The sequence below is a fragment of the Micropterus salmoides genome, unplaced genomic scaffold, assembly GCF_014851395.1.
Source record: "Micropterus salmoides isolate LMB-PRFRI ecotype aquatic unplaced genomic scaffold, ASM1485139v1 Ms_hic_scaffold_13, whole genome shotgun sequence".
NCBI classification, from domain to species: domain Eukaryota; kingdom Metazoa; phylum Chordata; class Actinopteri; order Centrarchiformes; family Centrarchidae; genus Micropterus; species Micropterus salmoides.
Genome location: NW_024040374.1, coordinates 18,514,583 through 18,534,755, shown reverse-complemented (window position 1 = coordinate 18,534,755; position 20,173 = coordinate 18,514,583). Strand labels below are relative to the sequence as shown.

Here is a 20,173-nt window from a genome sequence, read left to right as displayed (position 1 = left end):
CTTCAAATGATCAGACAGAAGTAATAGATTCATTTGAGTTGTCTGACAAAAGCATAATTCCTGCTACTGCTAACCTTTAAAGCAGAAAGATACCAGGAACTTAGACCCTGATTTAATTAGATCACATTATATGAAACTGGCTCCATAACAGTAGCAGGTCATATCAGGATACAGCTACAGAAGAAAGAGATATAACAACCAAAAGGAAATAGTATAAATGTACTTAAACTGACAAACACTACTCAGAAAACACCACTGGGAACTTCATTTGAAGTCATTGATTTGTTCGGGCCTAATGAACAGAGCATTAATAGGATTTAGTGAATTCCTTTTGACATGATCAGCATTTCAGCTTTGTCAATATCATTATTAACTTGTTTGTCTGTATTGCATTAGTTTTTCAGGTAGTCTTTCACGAGTATGGCTGCATATTTACGTCTGTGCCTGCCACTCCACTGACATAACAAGCTGAAAGTATATGTAAGTGTTGCTAACTCATTAAAGCGCACACAGAGGATTTTTTTTCATTAAAGAGATGGGTCCTTTCAAATTCTGTCTTCCACAAAAGAATTGAAGAGGCAAACTTGAAAAGAGAAGGCACACGTATATGACATGTCTCAAAGGTATGAGGCAAACAAATGGAAAATGAAGACATTTTTCTTTGAGACTGCTGTTGATTTTCTTTCTCCCTTGCTATCAATAGGAACTCCTGCATGGAAATGGAGAAATGGATTGACGGGAAACAGAATAATCATTTCCTGCAAAATGTTTCCACAGCCATCAGATGGCATCAAACAATGAGACACGAAAAGATGGAGCAAAAGAGAGAGAGAGTGCAAGAGGGAGAAATCATGGGAGAGAAAGAGCAACAGAAAAAGAGACCCCACATACCTCCTCCATGCCCCCTTGTGCCCTATGGACCCTGCACCCTGCTCTGCTGTGACTCTGATGAAAAGCAGGCCACAATCCCTTTCAATTTGGCCAGTGTGCCCCAGTCCTGTTAAAGGCAATCGACTTGCTGAACACAGGCACTATATCACAATATGCAGGTGCAGACGAGCCAGGCAGAGGAGAGGGGAGAGACATGGCGCCTTAGGAGAGAGAAAGGGACTCTGGCATCCATCTCTCTCACAGTCAGGCTGACGCTCAACCACTGGGGAGAAACATACGCGCAGACACACACACACACACACACACACACACACACACACACACACACACACACACACACACACACACACACACGCACACACACGCGCACAAAGGCTGAGGTAAGGCAGCAGTGGGTGAGCAAGACTACGACAGGTGAGAGAGAATAGAAAAGTAGAGGAAAAATGGGGCCCATCATTTCCTTCATTTTTTCCCCCTCCTCACTTCAGGTTAAAAAAAAGGATAGAATAAAAGAAAAAAGACAATGTATTTTGTGCAACTGTGGAGTGGGACGGTGAAGAAAGGGAAGAAGAAAAAAACTGTCATGAATGAGAGCAAGGTGTTTGTTTGTGGTGGGCAAATGCCTGTGTAGGCGTGTGGAGCCCAGTGGCTCGGCTAGAGCTGTTTATTATCGGGGGTATCCAGGCCCCCCAGGTGTGCTGAGCTGTTGGCCCGAGTCAGAGGGGCTGAGTCTGGGGTAGGTTGAAGAGTTAGTGCCCTTGTCCAAAGATGGGTGAGAGGCCAACAGACTGGAGAGAGCAGCAAAGGCCTGAAGAGGGTTGGAAACACCACATGAAAGATCTGATTTACCCTACAAATACTCACTTTGTTGACATTGCCTACTTCATGTGTAATTAAGCATCTCGTGCCCAAGTGCTCCAACCAAGCGATGAAGCCAAAATACTGTCTCAGACCGAATATAAATCTCGTCTCTTCTATGCACCATAGAGGACATCTGTGAGTGCTGTACACTGAGATTGAGGACTTCAGATACACACTTGGCATGTAAGAGCATGAAGCATTCATACACTCTAAACCTCTTGAGGGGAACATTGAGGAAACAGAAGCTAAGAGCTCAGGTCAAGGATTTGATGTCATGTGATGTCTGAACTGCTTCATAGAGTATTCCTATCACACAATTGTTGAGTGGTAAGGTCTATAACTGCAGGCAAGGATAAAACTTCAGCAAGTCTGCAATCATACCGTTTAACCATGATCTGTCAGTCATCCTTGGCTTTCGGCTTCAGCTTATCACTACACATATTGGGTTGGATCAGTCTGTATCTAGGATTCAAAAGTAATCTAACCTTGCAGAAATACCAACCATTATACATGCAACATACAAATTAGCTTGCAGCCACACATTATTGCGTGTACAGAGACAATGTTATGCACTACAGCTGCACACACTTAAAGAGCAACTGGAAGGTTGAAATTGTTCCTGATCTTAAACTTTAGGTTTCACAGAAACTTGCTGAAAAAAGTTCATACTCGATTTCATGTTTTACATTTATTGATTTAGCTGACGCTTGTATCCAAAGCGACTTACAATTGCTGTATATGTCAGAGGTTGCACGCCTCTGGAGTAACTAGGGGTTAAGTGTCTTGCTCGGGGACACACTGGTGGATGTGTCACAGTGGGGAGTTGAACCCGGGTCTCTCACTCTAAAGGTATGCATCTTATCCACTGCACCATCACCACCTCCCACAAGCCATGAACACATAAAAAAGTAGATATTGGTTTTCCTATAGTGCACTGTGCAGAATAGGTGGTAGTAAGTCCGGGCATCATACAGCCAGTCAGTTTATTTACGTAGTTTTAGTTTACATATTGATATTTTCATGACAGGTAGCAGTGCTCAGGAAATTCCCCCCTCTCTCTCATTTACCTTTGGGTGGGCTCCAAAACCAGACTGGCACCAGTTTGACCTGGAGTGGCGCGGAATGCATGCCGCTTATGCCGACTTGAATCGACGGCACAGTGAGATGTGAATACCACATAGACCAATAACATCATAAGCAGTATACACTAAGAAAACACATTTTATATGTCTTGTATTTGCTGTATTCAAACAAAAGGGAGTGTACTGTCTCTGCCAACACACAACAGGATTTTTTCTTTTACCACAGCATCTCTACCACCTGCTGCTGTCAGCTGAACAACATTCACCTGAACTCCAAATAAACAGGTCTTACGTAACAAGCCAAATTGAGCACTCCTAATCTTTGTCTGTTCCCGGTCTCTCTAACTCCTAGCAGGATAATAATAACAAGGCATTGGTCTGTCATATTTGTATGCATATGTATTTAACATTGTATGTACCTAGCATCATCAGCTCCACATTTAATATTGTTAAACTTGACCTAGCTTAACCACTGCCTAACAAGATGTAAAACAAACAAACAAACTGAAAATCCAGTTTCTACATAAATTTCCTACAAATTTCCTAAAAGTTGCTCTTTAAAGGATAGGTTCAGATTTTTCTCTGTCTGAAAACAATACTCACATGCCCACATGTACACTGAAAGTGTTATTGGTTGGTATTGGTTCATTGTCCCTTCTGTCCACACTGGCTAAATCCCTTCCTAAAATGAATTCAGTGTAAGAGATGGGAGACAAAATCCACAGTCCTTATTCAGTGTAAAATGCATTTCAGAGTTCAGCAAATTAGCTAACATGAGGACTCAGCAGTCTCAGTTAGCCAAACCAAGTTAACATATTCCTCTTGTGTTACCATCCCTCTCAGCAAGAAAACATCATTTGCATAAAAAGACAAACTTGATTATTAACTCAGGAATGATTATGAGAAGTGATTATCCAGTCGCATGCCATTAAACCATTACAGAAGAGGACAGAGCAATGGGATGATGTACCCTAAAAGAACATCTCCTCATGTCTTGACACAGATCTGGTGTTTTGGTCTACCGTTATTTTGGGTGTCTTCAGTTGAGCAGAAGCTTCAGCTTCAGGTCACATGCTTCATTTACGTCAGGATTTATTTGTTAAGTTTCTTTCCATTGAACTTAGCCACACCTTGTCTTTAGTGATACACTAACTTTTCCACCTCAACCAAGCATAAAAGCCTTATATGATATGTAGGTGTTTAGGTGTAACTGGAATTGCACTTGACTTCAGATGTTCTTTGCAGTGCATTTTTTGCTCTAAACAATAACTGTGATTTTGTCCCTCTTTACTTACACTGCTTTAGGAACAGATCTCTTCATGGCCATGACAAACAAATCTTCCAATATATATATGGGCATGTCAATTTTATTTAGCTATTTAAGCTATCCTTTAATGCCAACTGAGGGGAGCACACAAAATCACGTATACCATAAAACTTCAATCAAAAGCCTAGTCCCAATTAGACGCCTGTCCCTTTTACTGGCCTGGTGCGGATACACGTTTTGACAAATCAACACAGGTCTCAATTAGACGCCTGGTCTGGTTTTTATAGAATTATTTCTTTGGATGTATAAAACCTCTTAAAGCCCACTGGGTCGTCTGCTTGAGCTAGTTTTAAGCTGCTTAGATCTTGCATACAAATAAATGTTTAAACTTTTGTCAGTATGGACAGGCTACACATCATTAGATCAGATAGATTCTTCACAATCCAATCGTTGGCTTCATTTTACGGAAACAATTCAAACTTACTGTCTCAAAAAGGCATATTTTTTATACACGTAATATTCATATTGGTTTAAATAAACAATTTGATCATAGCCTATTTCCCATCTTTGCTGAGCAAGAGTTTTGTTCAAAAGGAATTAAAGGCTTGTCCCTTATAGACGCCTGTCCCAAATACAGGCAAGGTGAGTTCAGGGATTGAAGCAAATAAAAGCCAGGGCTATTAATTGGAATTTTACAGTATGCAAACGTACACATGTGCACTCACACACACATACAAACAAATGCACGCACCTGAACTGAAGAGGGGCCAAACTTTATTCCTTACACGTAACTTTTGACAAGTTCCCCTCCACATCCTGGAGTTGTGTTCAGACGTGCTAGAAGGGAGTGCTGGAGAGCAGTCATGTAGAAAGAGAATGCTGTTACTGGAGTTATTAACAGGCTCCTGTGTTTCCCTCCTCTCAGCTGAGCTATTCAGAGCATAGCATCCTCATCTGCCACAAACACATGCCGACAGACAGACGCAGCAGACGGACACACCGTGCAGTTCCTCTATGCGCTGCGCAGTAATATGTTTTTTGCCCATTTACAACAAATTAAGTTTCCCTCAAAGTGAATTTCAAGCATGGCTGCCTTTGGAGGCCGAGCAACTCTCTTTTCATTAATTTTCATTCTTTTCCCCCAAACAAATGATCTACTGTACAGCCCACTCTGCGTTACTCTCCTCTCTCTGTCTTTTTCTTTCTCTTGTTGTCTCCCCTCTTTGCCTTCTTTTTCCTGCTTGCTGGTAAATTTGGGCTGGGCAATGGAAAGCAATTACACTGTCAGAAAGGTGTATTCTGATTTATTAAAAGCCTTGAATGCTATCTGTTTTGTTCCCTCTTTGTATCCCCCTGGGGAACTGAGACCTGACACCCAAATGAGACGGAGTGAGTTCTCCCTGCTCAGTGCTCCATCCTGAGCTTCATTTATGAAGCTGGCAGAGTAAATATCCATTGGCAGAGGAGGGCAGATAGACGGCTGTAACGCAGCTGCGAGGATGGGGATAGATTTTCCTCTAAAGCCCAAGAGGTGGGAGACACAAAAAGACAAAGAGCGGCAGAAAGAGATGCTTCTGCTGACTGCCGCACAGGCTCAGTTTGAAATGACATTCTTCTTCCTCTTTAATTTCATATGCCAGGTCCTCAGCTATCCAGCATTCACAGAACTCCTGTTCACAGCACTGTGGGCCCATAGACATCAGCCTTTCCTGAGAACTTTTCATTAGCTTAAAGGTGGGGTGTGCGATTCTGGAGAAATCTAATACCATGACAAATACCATGATATAACAACACAGCAGGTAATGTAACTACCGTTAGCTAGGTTGTGGGGTAGCAAACTGTCACTACAGTTGCTGCTGCAAAGCTAACATGCAGAGAGGACAGGCCAGTCCCAGAGCCAGCAAACCAGCTCCAGACAGCAATACTCACAACTCTCCTGCTTCTATAGCTAACAACGCAACAGCATATCTTAGCTAAACTAGAAAGTAAGTTCTGTGAGCAAGTCATTTAACATGACCCACATGACACACAAATCATGGCTGGAATAGTGTTATGTGGCTCAGTCCAAGCCACTTTGTTTGTTTCCCATTTACAGAGCCCAAGCTGTGTACAAACACCATAATTTTTTCAACCAGAGAACCTTGACAAGATAGCCGCTGAATTTGACAAAAAGACGTGTCTTGGATTATAATCATATACCCCACCTTTAATTCCTATTTACTGAAACAAAGAAGAGATGAGAGAACGAGAGAGACAACAGGGGAGAGAAAAGAGACAAAGCACTAAGCCATTAAGGTGTGAATAAGTTCCAATTTCCAAAATAAATATTATCTCTGCCTGAGTAACCCAAAATCTGTGTGCTTTTGTGCCAACATTATAATAAGGATCAACAAGGGGTCAGCGCTGCATGAACATCACACCCTCATTTTCTGAGAGCTTCACCTGTGATACTTTAATCTATTTATCTCCCATATTTTGTCCAAACACAGTTGACCTGTGCTGTGTAAAACTGTAGTTGAACATGCCACCGGCACAGACACCCGATCTGCACTCCCTCCCTTCCACAGTAGTATGTGCATTAACAACCATGCCTAATTCACTCCCCACCACCTCCAAATGCTCTCACCTCTCCCTCATTACCACATTCTTGATCGCCAGAGAGATGGGAGAGATGTACGGGTGTAGATGCGTAATAAAGCATCTACTATCCTGGGGGAACAATTCGTTGGAGATAAGAGGCCATACAGCACTATAACGTAAAGACATAGATCATAAACCAGCTTATCTTCTGCTCCCTCTGGACTAGCCTTCTAAGGCCTTGATCAGACAGACTGTGGTTTTTGCAGTTTTGCAGAGGCGTCCTTTTTACAGCTGTCCGGAGCGCCCGGAGCGCCTTGCGTTTTTTTTCCAGAGTGCTCTGACCGTCTTGAGTTGAAAAAACTCAAAAGCACCTGACGTCATTTGCATTTCTTCCCCATTGTCATTTCAATTCAATTCAGCTTTATTGTCATGAATGTAAAACAACAATATTGCCAAAGCTTCAAATAAATTACAAAAGAACAATTAATTCCAAACATTTAATTAAATAAGCAAATATAACAGTAAAAGTGTGTGTTTGTGTGTTAAAAAATATCAAAATATATAAAATGTAAAAAAGTAACAATAAATATAAAAAAAGAGTAAAACAGTAAGAGTGTGTGTGTGTGTGTGTATTAATAGACAAAAAAACAAAACAACAACAACTAAGAAATTAGTATCAAATGTGAAATTTAAAATAAATAAATAAATAAAGGAACAATTACTAAAATAACAATGAAAATAATAATTTGAAATTTTATAGAACAATTATATTTATTACTTTCCACTAGTTCGTGGCATGACGAGATATATGGTATCATTGTCCAATCAAATCCAGTTAGGCTAAGGATAGGTGATCCGCTGGTTACGTAGCAACAATATAAAAAACAAGCTGCTCTTCTTTTTAAATTGTAGGCGTCAACCAGTGTGATGCTCTGTCTGATCGTGGTCTTTGACTACTATCTTGGGACAAAGGACAGTCACGGCTTAACCTTTGTCTCAGATTCCTGTGCTAGACAACACATACTGCCATGTCGGTGACAAGCATCTGATATGATAAGGGTCACTCACTAATGAAGCATAATACAAAGCAGCTTAAAAACAAGATCTGTTGCCAAGAACCTGCAATGATACAATGATGACCTTTCCATCTTTCAGGAATTTCTGATGCTGGGGTGCTGTAGGCAGTGATTGACATATTATAAGACAATAAGTCAAGGAGTCTAGCTCTTTCATCCAGATACCTGTTAGCTGCTGCCAAGGAAAATAGAAAACTTCCTGAGGCCAACAGAGAACAATTATGACAAATGCAAAAATAGGGAATGGCAAAGAGGTATTGCAAGGAGCCATAAACCCACAACAATCAGGCGACAAACACAAAGAAAAATTTCATCAGAACTTAGTTGAGGGAGTAAAATATATGGAGTGAAAATTTAATTTCCACCCACTGTTATAGCTATATTCCTTAAGTTGCCTTGTCTTTTCTTTTGCATTTTCCTTTTTAAAATAGTTTTTTTTTCCTGTTTGATGTTTAGGCCACAGCTAATGCATTCATGAACAGTCTGCCACTGAAGGATAAAAAACTCTGTTATCTTGAGCTGTTTACCTCTCAGCTTGGGGAAAAGTTTACTTTCTTGAGTGGCGCCAGCTTGCTTGACTGGTGAAGTGTTCGTGTCTGTCTTGAATATATGCTAACAAAGCTACAAAACTATCTATGTTTGAGGGAATATATAGCTAACGTTTCTAGGCCCATCTGTCTCATTTGTATGTGGCACTGTAGTGAAAAATATTGACACTGATGAGAATATGCAATTTTTTGCTTCCATATAAACTGTGTAATTTAATCTGTTTACGTCTTACCAGCAAATAAACCAACCCAGTCTGAGTCACTGAAATTCAAAGTGGATGTTCACATCTCTCATGTGGTTTCACTTTGCAGTATCACCTCATCCACATGATAAAATGCTGATTGGCTATGCAGGTGTTGGCCTTTGAATGAGGCAGTCAGTAGTTGGAGGGCTCTCTACATTACAAACCAATCACACAGCCATTCACAGAACAGCTACAGTGTCAAAAACTCAGCCCTCAGAGTCCGCTTTCAGAAAAAAGATGACGTTAATTAGTTACTGTAATTAAAACTTGCACTTTGTCACAATGGATGCTGTTACATTACTTGATGACAGTGTATGATGAGAAAAACCCTTGCTAAGAAGATACGAATGGTCTCAATCACTCAGTTCCATGCAAAAATGAAAATCCAATGTGAGAGAATTGTGTTGTTCCTAATGTGTTAGACAGCTTAATTATTATTTATTGTGTATTTATATTATTCCTTTTAAGTTACAGCATGACTTTATGGGGTTTTGATGCAAAGTCAAAACTGAGGAACAGCAAAATGTAATGCAAAACTGTAATTGGCATTTTCCTCTTGGGATGTCTGTCTGGCACAATGACTTGCAACACAAAAGTCTTCTAATATCTTATTAAAAAAAAATCTTATTGCATTATAAAAAAGTACAAATTTCTAGCCTAAATTGACTCCTGATTAAGTACCTGTACCTGAAGAGCTCAAAAAGTTGTACTTTAATGTAATAAAATACACATTTTAAAGGGAGCTTTTTACAATGTTGCAAGCAGAAATCATAAGAATCTCTCATTAACATGAGAGAAGAAATATGGCCAGTTTCCTATGTTTTCTCTTTCGCCATCAGTTTGCCTAGCCCGGCTCCTCCAGTGTGGCTGCTGACCTTCTCCTCTCTCCACGGCTGGAGTGGCTATTGATTGGATCTTGGCACACAGTGTACAAACACAGAGATAAGGAGAGAGAGAGAGAGGCAGCCAGGCAGCTATAGAGCTGCAGTGCCCACTCCACTCCAATCCCCTCCTCTTGCTCCAGACTTGGGGGGGTGGGGTAAAAAAAAAACTGTTTCTTTCTCCTGTTCTTCGCGACTCTACTCCCACTGAGCAGACACCCAGACATGGTACCTGAACACTGATAGCAGACAGGATTAGGTCTAAAATTCAATCACAACAGTCTAAGTAATGTTAAGTCACTGCTGCTGACAGTGACCGCTGCCTCTCTTCAACACAGTACAAGTGATCTATCATAATCTTGCTTTGATTTGTGAGATTTCAAAAGAGACAAAAAAGTGAGTGTATGTGACATTGCTGCACTGTGATTCTGAGATCAATAGTTTTACTTGATGTGGGTATGTGAACAGAATCACAGTATAATAGCGAGCAAGGATTCAGGCCTATTATGTTGCATGCAGGCAAGGACAACCTTAAGGCTGGTCAGTGGCCTGTCCTCTCTCCCACCCTGAGTTCTCTCATTTACACTTTCTTTCCATCTGGTCTACAGGCAGAGGCTGTGCTGTGTCAAAGGTCACTAATAGTGCCCTGCTCTCCCCAGCGGGGCCACCGAAAGGAAAACTCAAACTGCTGCCTCCGCTAGTCTTGGGCAGACACTGCCTACTGGTGAGATAAAAGAAAAAAAGCTTTGTCAACAGGCAAGGTGGGCAAATAAGGCGCTTTCAGTTCCAGATGGCCGGGGGACATTTGAAGACCGTACAGAAATGAGGAAATAGTTTGAAATAAGGAAGCAGTAGGCATCTTTTCAAAGAGGCTTGTAAGTATTGTAGCAGGTCAAACGCATGTTGTCTCTTTCTCTGTGTCTCTGTGGACATGGATGCCTCAGGGGGAGAAAGAGAGAGAGGTTTATTCAGATACTGTCAGGATGGTCTACAAAAGGAAATGTTCAGAGAGACAGGGACCAGAGGAAGAGGCGCAGGGCCATGAACCCAGCAGAGCAGGGACAGGAAGAATCCAAACCCCTCTCCTCTGGGGAATAAGAGAAATTCTTCTGGTATTTATTTTTGTGTGTGATGATGTGATTTAAGGACTTGTGAGTGTCAGGTATTGTATGAGTGTTGTAATCACCACAAGCTAATAACCAAATAATTAATTCACACATACAAACATACTTGATACATATTACATACTTACATAAACCTACATGCATACACATAAAAAACACACATGACAACAAATTACCCAAATTAAATAATAGGGATCTCCCAATATAAAAACATGACAATATTTCTCATCAGGGGAAAAGCTGTCTTGCAAGAGTCACGCAATTGACACTTTTCACACACTGTCAAGCCACATATCAATTTTCTCACGCAGTGAAAAATAAATGTATAATTGATAACGTCGTCTCGCTGTGCGAATCATCTCCACCCAGCTGATGCAACGTGATTGTAATGAAGTGAACCTGCTCTCGCATTGTGAGTCACAGATTGCGTCGCAGTTTGTGATCGAGCGGTAACGTAACTGGTAGAGTTTCGCAATATAAACATCTAAAAACCGAGGCGCAAATTTGCTCTGTTTAGGACTGTGAGCTGCACCTTATCTATGGTGCTGAGGTTAATATGTGTGTGGATTTGTGGTGAGATGTGTTTTCAGTTAGTTTTGGTTTCCACCTCCTTGTCCAAACAGGTTTCTGTGCCTGTGTTATGACCCTGGGATCATATTTTGTATGTATTTATCTCTCACCCTGCAATGTCAGCTGTGTGTGTGTGTGAGTGTATGCAGGTAATGGAGAACAGGTGGGCACACTGGATTGGTCCTGCAGAGCTGATTGCTGCCTCCTGATTGGTCACCTGGATGACAGTAGCCATTTTAAGCCCCACTGACAGGAACCCCCCTCTCTCTCTCAGCCATTCCCAACCTGAGCCTGTGTACCGTGTGTTATGTCTTTGTTAGTCATGAGTAGAAAACTGTTGTGACCATACAAGACTTTGTAAGTGAACCTGTGTAGTACACATTGAACATTGAATAGCTTAGCTTTGTAATTCTAATTATTGTCATTGACAACCTTGTTTCATTGGCTTTATCTATTTTGTTTGTTATATACAGATTTTCTTTGTTGTAGCTGTGTTGTGTCGCTACTAGCAGTTTAGTAGGAGTGAGAAGCCCTTTTTGTTTACACCATTTTTCTCCTGTTTTTGATAATATAAGCCTAGTTTAGAGCTGTGTCTTTTCTTTACTTTTGGCTTAGGAAAGTTTTTTAGGTTTCTTAGAGTGTTTTGGTTGTTGTTTTGGGCGCTGCTCATCTCCGAAGCAAATAAAAACTGCTAAATTGTATTTCCTGTGTTCTGGCATTGCTTGGGAATTGGAAGAGTGGGAAGCCACACATTTGTTACATCCAGGATACCCCTAGACCTTGGGACGTAACACATGTCAGATGGTCTGAAGGGGATACTACCATATCAGCAGAGCAATAACATAATGCACATCAGAGTATAGGGCAGGTATACTTTCAAAAAATAATATGAGTTCTCAAAAAATTATGACGTAAATATTACGACAAAACAAAGATATGTGGGATGGATTTTGAATGTGCAGAACATGAGCAGAAAACTTGCTGAAACAGAGGAGCTATTCAAGTCCAGGAGTTTATAACTGACCTAAAGTGAATTAATTTATCATTGAAGTGAATAGGAGCACATGCACATTTAAAGAGGTTACTTCCCTAAACAAAAGACAAAAAAGAGGAGGAAAGACTAAATCATGCCTGTGTGAGTGTTGACTCGGCAGGGATGATATTAAATGAGAAAAGTTGATCTACAGAAGAAACATATCTGAAAGCAACACACAATACCTGGGAGCCTTACTGCATTACATTCCGTTATATTTTTATAATTTGAATTGTCTTGTTTTTTGTTAGTAGCTGCATTCTGTACAGTTTAGAGGCTGTGAACAGTTTTCCGGAGCTATGCCAGTAAGGAGACCAATACTGTAAACTAAACGTTAGAGAAATGAGAGCATGTATAATGGATTCAGGGTTTCTGAAGCTCAGACATGAATTTGAAAATTAAACAATTCTGTTAGTATTCCTTAGATGATATAAACAAGATTGGACAATGTTGCTAATATGCATTTCAAAATTAAAGTCGGAATCAAACAACACACAGGGTTTTGACAGAAAGCTTAGTATTGTCGGAAAAAAGACGATAGTGTAAGTGAGGAATTTAATTGCAGATTGTCAGGTCCAATGATAAGAATCTCACTTTTATCAGAATTTAGACATCCAGTTGTCAATGTCTATGACTTTTGTCTATGACAGCCTTTTATGATAGACAAACTAGTGGGGTTGTCAGGTATTACTGGGACGAATAGCTGTGTGTCCTCATCAGGATATTCCATCTAATCTACCAATAACCAGTCATGAGTCTTGTTTCTCTTTTTATGTGGGAAATGGTAGATCAGCAGTGAAAAACTTGGGGAGTTACCATTCACTGTGATAGGCAGATATGAAAGTTAGTTTCCTGAACAGGTGAATTCCTCTCGTATTGTAAAGTCTCAATTGACAGTTTGAGTATGAGTGAAAGTGAAGTATTTGAGAACTGAGAGGCTGATCGGAAAATGATATTCAGATTCTCCTGGCTTGCCCTTTTCATTCATCCCAAAGCTGTTACATCTCTCTCCCTGTTTCTGTCGCTCTATGTTCCTCTCTCAATTAAAGTGACTTCTTACAATGCAGCTGAGTTACAACGAACCCAATCTGGTTAAATGTAATTTGCACATTAAATACAATTCACTCTGCTTTTGTGAATCTTGGTTTGAGTGAGATAATAAAAAAATGCCTGCCTTCTGAATCAGTAAACACTACCTCATTCATATTGATGAAGAGAGCTGGAGGTAAAAATTTAAAAGAGACGACCTTTTTTCTTTTCTTTTTTTTTTTTTTTTTTTACAGTATCTACCAGTGCAGGCTGGATAGGAGAGATTTTGTTCAGAGGAATATATTACATAAAACAAATTAGTCAGCAAGATAGAAGAATGCCAGTGCAAACGGTCCGGACTCTTATTTCCATCCTTATGAGATAACCGTACCCATTAGAAGGTTAAAACTATTGTGGTGTCCCTGCAAAGACTCTGCCTTGGAAACAGCAGCAATCCATCTTTAAACTTTGATGCAACTAGAAAGCTCTCCTCATCCCTTCTCATCCCTTCCCCTCTGACCTGTCTGTCTGTCTGTCTGTGTGTGTGTGTGTGTGTGTGTGTGTGTGTGTGTGTGTGTGTGTGTGTGTGTGTTTGTGGAGTTGCATATGTGCATGAGATAGAAAGGGTAACAGCAAGAGAGGGAGCAGACAGAGCAAGAGATATGAGAGGGTGGGGCTGGGCTGTCTGCCACCCAGGCCCAGAGAACATAAAGAGAAAAATATGACCATAAAACCTCTCTATGACTATGAATACTAATACTGACTCTGTGAGGCAAACCAACCAGAGTCTGTCCTCTCTCTCTGTTCCCCTCTGTCTCGCTCAGACAAATGATGTGGCTTAAAAATAAAGCAAAAATAATGTGCTGCACACAGGCAGAATTGTAAAGCTTAGTATTTACACTATGTTATACACAAGACACTAAAAGTACAGACGGAGCGGGAAGATCAGATCATTTTTGTGGTTGGCTTTCTCACCAACTTTCAGCGTTACTGAAAGTTACAATACTGAAGATTTCAGATTTTAGCTTCACTGTATGTGTATGCGTATTGGGAACAACTATATAGTAAAACTATATCGTAAATCTACACATTCACACAGTTACAGTATTGCAAAAAAACAAGCAAGTATCTTATTAACCATTCTGTGAAATATTGGATAACAGTAATAATAATACACAAAATAAATTCACAATGGTTTTGAATATATCAAACCCCATTTTATATGTATGGTCAGCACTGTTTTCACCAATAGCCATTCACTGTATTTTCAGTAATTACCTCTCTTTAAAGTAGTTTTCATTGTTGGTGGCGGAATCTGCCATTCCCTAGCAAAATTCAAATTACCTAGTTAAACACAGGGAAACACATGACACGAAGCATGAATGTGTTTGAGCGTTACTGTTAGTAATTGTATCTATTTGATAGAGGCCTCCCTGTTTAATGATCAATTTTGCAAACCGAACATTTCCTATTGCTGCTGCTTCACATTAGAAGTGTTCAAATGGCGAAATACTGGATGGCTTTTAATCCTCTCGGCACACGGTGTGGTTGGCTGTGTTGTAAATAGACACACCAGTTGCTCTACTTGTGTTGTATTACTGATACAGTAGTTGTTTAAGGCACTTTTACAACAGAATATTGGGGACCTGTAGTACAACACACCTGCTGTTACAACCGGTAACCCACAGATCTCACCAAATCAATCGAAACTGAGATTTTAAGGATTATAACTTGTAAAAAAGAAGGTTAACAAGTGACTGAATTTGCACTGAAGCTGGTTTTGAAATATAACAACAATTAGAATCCGGAATACTTAATTTTATGTTATTATCATTCACAAACAATTTTTTTTTTTTGTTTCATGCCATGGTTTTAAAATTCCCAAAGGTCAGGTGCTCCTTACAAATACCTTTACTTTCATGGTACCCCCACCCCCCCACCTTGCAGCAAGCCTTTCCCTGACAAATGTTGGAGTACAGAGGAAAAAGTCGTAATCTCCCAAGCATTTCTAATGAGTTTTTCTCCTACAATTATTTGATAAGAGCAGACAAGACTGGAGGCAGCGTGTATGATACACTAGCTCCTACTGCCGAGGTGAGAGCTCCGCTGATTAAACACAGAGCCATTTACACACACACACACACACACACCCAGAGGCTTACAGTCCGTCATCTCAGAGTGCAACAATCCTAATAATAACATGAGAGGCTGAAGTTATGACCGGCAGGCACACCTAAGTTACCAATCTGGGTCTCCTTATTCTGAACACACACACACACACACACACACACTACAACACCTAATCTTCACCACCATTCGACTTTGCTCCAGCATAACCACTACCTCCCCACACTTTCTCCTCCACTTGCTTACAGCGCATTCCACCTTCCAACTCACCACACTGAGTCCCAGTTGCTCTCTCTGCAGGTAGGGCAGGTTCCTGCGCTCCAGGCTGGCCAGATAGTGCTGTAGTCTGGAGTAGGTGTAGGGGTAGCAGTAGGCAAACTGGTATACGTCGTCCTCTCGGTCAAAACAGAAGGCAAAGGACATTACATAGTTGCGCCGGTGGTCAGGGCAACGGTAGTAATACACATTTTTGGCTGGTAGCCTCTGCCTGCAACAGCAAAAGACAAACGCATTATAGAGAAATTAGAGAGGTCATTTACCAGACAGGTCTTTTAATTCAAGGACATGAGGTCTAGAAAGGGTTAAGACCGCATCGGGTTGAGATATGCGGAGATATGAGGAACAATGAGGGCACAGCAAATTTGCAAGAGAAAGAAAAAAGTGCAAAAAGTATATGACAGCAAGGAAACAGTGAATGAGTTCTACACAGAGAGTTGAGAAATCATAATGCAGAAGTTGCATCAACTTTGTCGTCTTCCAGAGATGTTGCGTTCAGCTGGAAAAGGAGTACAAGGACTAAAAGAAGTGAGGAGGTATAACCTGATGTCTGAGAGGTTTTAACTTGTGAAGGGTGAATGTTAAAACAAACAAACACACAAGATTTATGTTTTTTTGTTTGTTTAGTTTATATGCAAACAACAATATATGCTCAACAATTCGCTGATAAATTATCAAAAAATTCAACATTGAGGGCTCATTTTATTAAGGGTAGAGTAGATTTTAAGCAAACAACAATTACTGATGATTAATCACGGCTTTGTGATTCATTATTTGTCATATAAACATCACAATTGCCATTAATTATTTAAGGCAAACTCAGGAAGCACAGACATAACAAAATGAAACCAATAGATTAGATAGATAGATAGAATAGAAGGAAAATGAATGAACCGCAAAACAATACAAGTGATAAATAGTCAACTAGCTTAATAGATTAAAGGGAAATTGATTTAATTTTTGAGATTTCAAATATCTGTGTCTTTCAGAAGGTTGTTTCCCTTCAAAAATGAAAGACACAACCACTGTAATTAAGCAACAAAACTGACTGGTGGTGAATGATCAAACAGCGTATACATAAGATCACTCAGCGATCATGCATGCAAACTGACACCCAGTCACCCTAATTCCAGTTTTGTATTGTGAGTGAAGAATGACAGAAACCCACTACCGATGTTCGTACATCATGGTTGACAAAAATGACTTACTGTATATGTCATTCATTGGCTCTCCTTGCTTGTCTCCTTAAAGGTTTTCCAGACATTCATACTCCAAACACAAGTGAACTCACCTTTTGACCTGTGCTTCTAATTTATCAGGCAACTGAATAATTTTATATTCCAGTTTGTGCCTGCCAGTATCAAATGTGGCCACCTGGTGTTTTCAGCATTGTATTTTAAAAGGCAGCAATTTCCCAGGGAACAAAAGAGATTTTAATTATGACGACTATGACAGCATTGTTCTATACGCTGTGTTTTGCATGATGTGTAATTTAGAATTGCAGTCCTGAGTGATAGGCAGAAAATGTGCACTTAATTCTCAAGTTGTAGTGTAAGTGTGTGAGCAATTTAGTAGAATGCTGTAGAATGAGGGACAGGTAAGCGTCTAATCTGTGTATCAGTGTGTCATATTTCTTGTGATGTTGAGCTTTGTGCAGTGTTTGTGATGTGCTGCATGCGTTGAGCCTTCTATGTCTTCTCCGTTGTGTGCCATGGTTGTGTACTTTGTACTTGCATGCTGAGCCCACAGTGAAATAAAGCTGACTGATACATGCACCTCATGAAGGATCGATGGGGTATGGGACAGTCCTGCTGCAGTCTACAAAACTTCTCTGCTTACTCGACATGTTTTCTTTTCACACTGTGTCATCCATGGGCGGACTGGCACAGTAATTCAGGCCGGGAATTTGACTCGCTGTTCACACAAACCACCAAACCGCTAATTTGTTGATGTGACAGGTATCAAACCAGGTATAGTCTTTGCCACCATGTTCTACTGACTTTTGGGACTGATCATTGAAGTTGCCTATGTGAACACTGAGTTTTCAAGGTATGCTATGGCAATGGGTGTACCCTCAAAAAAAAAAATTGCCTAGGCTAGCTAGCTACACTAACAATAGGCAAATACAAATGTACAAGGCTAGACACAAAAATTAAGTCTAGGCTACACTTTTAAAGAATGGAGTGAGATATACTAAGTTTGCTCAATCATATCATGTCACACACACCCATGTTCACTGAACGTGAAAATAACCTAGAACAACGAAAGTAAATAGGTCTATAATGCAAAAAGAACTCCTACAGCCCAAAACCTATTGATTACAATGTTCAGTCACCCATGTCTATAAAGCAAACAGCAAAAAAATAAACGCATCTATATTTCAATCATTTCTACTACATAGCCTATAGGCTACTTAATGTTTTCTATAGGCCTAGTCATTAAAGAAAATACAGTTGCGGAGATTCAGTACAGCAGCCATTGCCATGGTTACAATGGCGTTTGTTCACATGAGGAGCACACCGAGACCCCGCGGATCCAAAACAGTACACAGGAGGAGGGTTGCTCGCTGTCTGAAAAGGCTTTATACACACAAACACTAAAACATGTGGCCAGCTGCGTGGAAGCTCTTAACACCGGCAGAGAAACAGAGAGAGAGACGGGGGCGGTGCTTCATCACAGGGCCCACCTGCTACCAAGTCATTTATGCCAAGTTTACATGACCCCTGACCCACTCCGAAAGTCCACTGAGTCCATCCGCGTCGTGGCTACCAGAGCTGATCGCAGCCATTCTAGTCAATGCTTGTACTCACACCAGAAGCGCTGCAGTGTGTCCCGGAGTGTCTCTCCACTCCGCTACAGAGAGAATACACAGCCGGTGTATTTCTGCGCGGCTTCCGTCAAACAGCACAGAGCAGATGAACTGTGCAGATCATAGTATTCATAGTAGAAGCACAAAAAGCAAGCACCAATCACCAAATCAACAAAATCTAAACATGTCAGCAAAATAAGGCAGGCAAAATGCTCTTATTCTGAAATGCTCCCTGTGGAATGACAGAACAAAAGCGGGCCACAGAGAGCTGTGAAGAAGGTAGTAGAAGCACAAAAGGACAAATTAAAAATAAGTCATTTACGTGGGGCAGGCTGCACACTCTGCTGCTGAAATGCTGAGAGGCATCCAGTGGAAGTTGATGCCAGGCTGAGGACGGAACAAAAGCGTGGTCCATACGTAGACTGTGTGAGTCCAGGATGATAGGCTACATAGTAGCCTACGTCCACGTGCACCCATGCAACCTCTGCTTATGGAGATCAATAACTTAGGTGTGGGCACACACCATGTGATGGTTAAGGTTAGACTAACCGGCTTCAGGGGGCTGTCACTTAACATGGCTAGCTAGCTAGCTAGCAGTATCAAAGAGAGGACGACAAAGATAGGTGAGAGCACTAGCAGTTTGGCTGTCGGGAGAGTTGGGACATTTCCCAGTGGCCAGAGGGCCGTTTTGGCCTGCCATTAATTATCAACTTGACCAATGGCAGCGATAATATAGCATGCTTTTTTATAGCAAGGAGGAGAATAAGCGCATCCGCCGTGTCCGCATTCTCTCTTATATGCATGTCAACCAGTTAACCCTGTCTGTGCACAGCTGTAGGGTTTGTGTCATTTTTTCGTGTTGCTTTACATTACCACCCCCAATCCACTAGACGGCGCTGTTGCAAAAGAACCACGGTCTTAGAACTGCGGTCCCAGGACTGGGGGGTATCCTGAAACTGCAGCTGTATAATACTGTGTTAAGCGCTCACCTCTTTGACATGGTCAGATGATGTTGCATTCATGCAAGTCACTGTATTTGTCTCCTTTCCTTTTTCCTGTCTTTCTCCAAATCCCTCTTGTCTTGTCCTGTCACTCAGCGACTCTGCCTTGACAGTTTACGACCAAGCATGGGGAACAACTGCGCTGCCATAGAAGTTCTGGCAGGCGCTCTGACAGAAGAGGATAAAAGGGGGGAGAAGATGAGGACAGTGAGTGACTTGTGTGTTTGGGATGTTGGGAGCAGGGAGAAAGGTGGAATAAGGAGATAAGAAGAAGATGAGAGAGCAGGTGATGGCAGATCTGCGCCTGATACGGAGATATACGGGAAGGGATGGTGGCTAGCAGCGTAGCGGCTGTGTGATGGCGGGGCTGGCTACTGAGCTAGCGTCTCTGGCAGCAGATCAGATGAAGATGCTATCAGGGCTGTGATAGGAACAGGACTTGATAATCAACAAACAGGGCAGACTTCTGTGCGCTAACTCTGTCGGAGTGAACTTCTCTCTCTGACTCACCTCCGAAGAGCGAGGACAGGAAGGAGACACATGAGAGTTTTATGTGTTTGCTCAGACACCTAATACATCAGGTCTGGTGACAGACTTGCATAGAAATGCCCAGTGAACACACTTGCATGCATTTCCAAACACTAGAAGATGTCCCTACAGGTACCTAGTAAAACAAAAAGCTAAATCACTTGGCCTCTCTCAGACAGAGGAGAAGAAGGGAGAGAAAAGAAGGGCTGATTATTCCTTCAGCAGAGGAGAAAGGAGAATGTATC

General features: G+C 41.1%; 1 protein-coding gene across 1 annotated transcript in view; it reads right to left on the bottom strand.

Moving 5' to 3' along the window:
- Positions 1-20,173, bottom strand: part of agbl4 (ATP/GTP binding protein-like 4) — a 303,975-nt gene that overhangs the window by 129,385 nt on the left and 154,417 nt on the right. Inside the window, exon 5 of the mRNA XM_038715945.1 lies at positions 15,585-15,801. Coding sequence (XP_038571873.1) covers positions 15,585-15,801 — 217 coding nt within the window. The remainder of the gene's footprint in view (positions 1-15,584; positions 15,802-20,173) is intronic.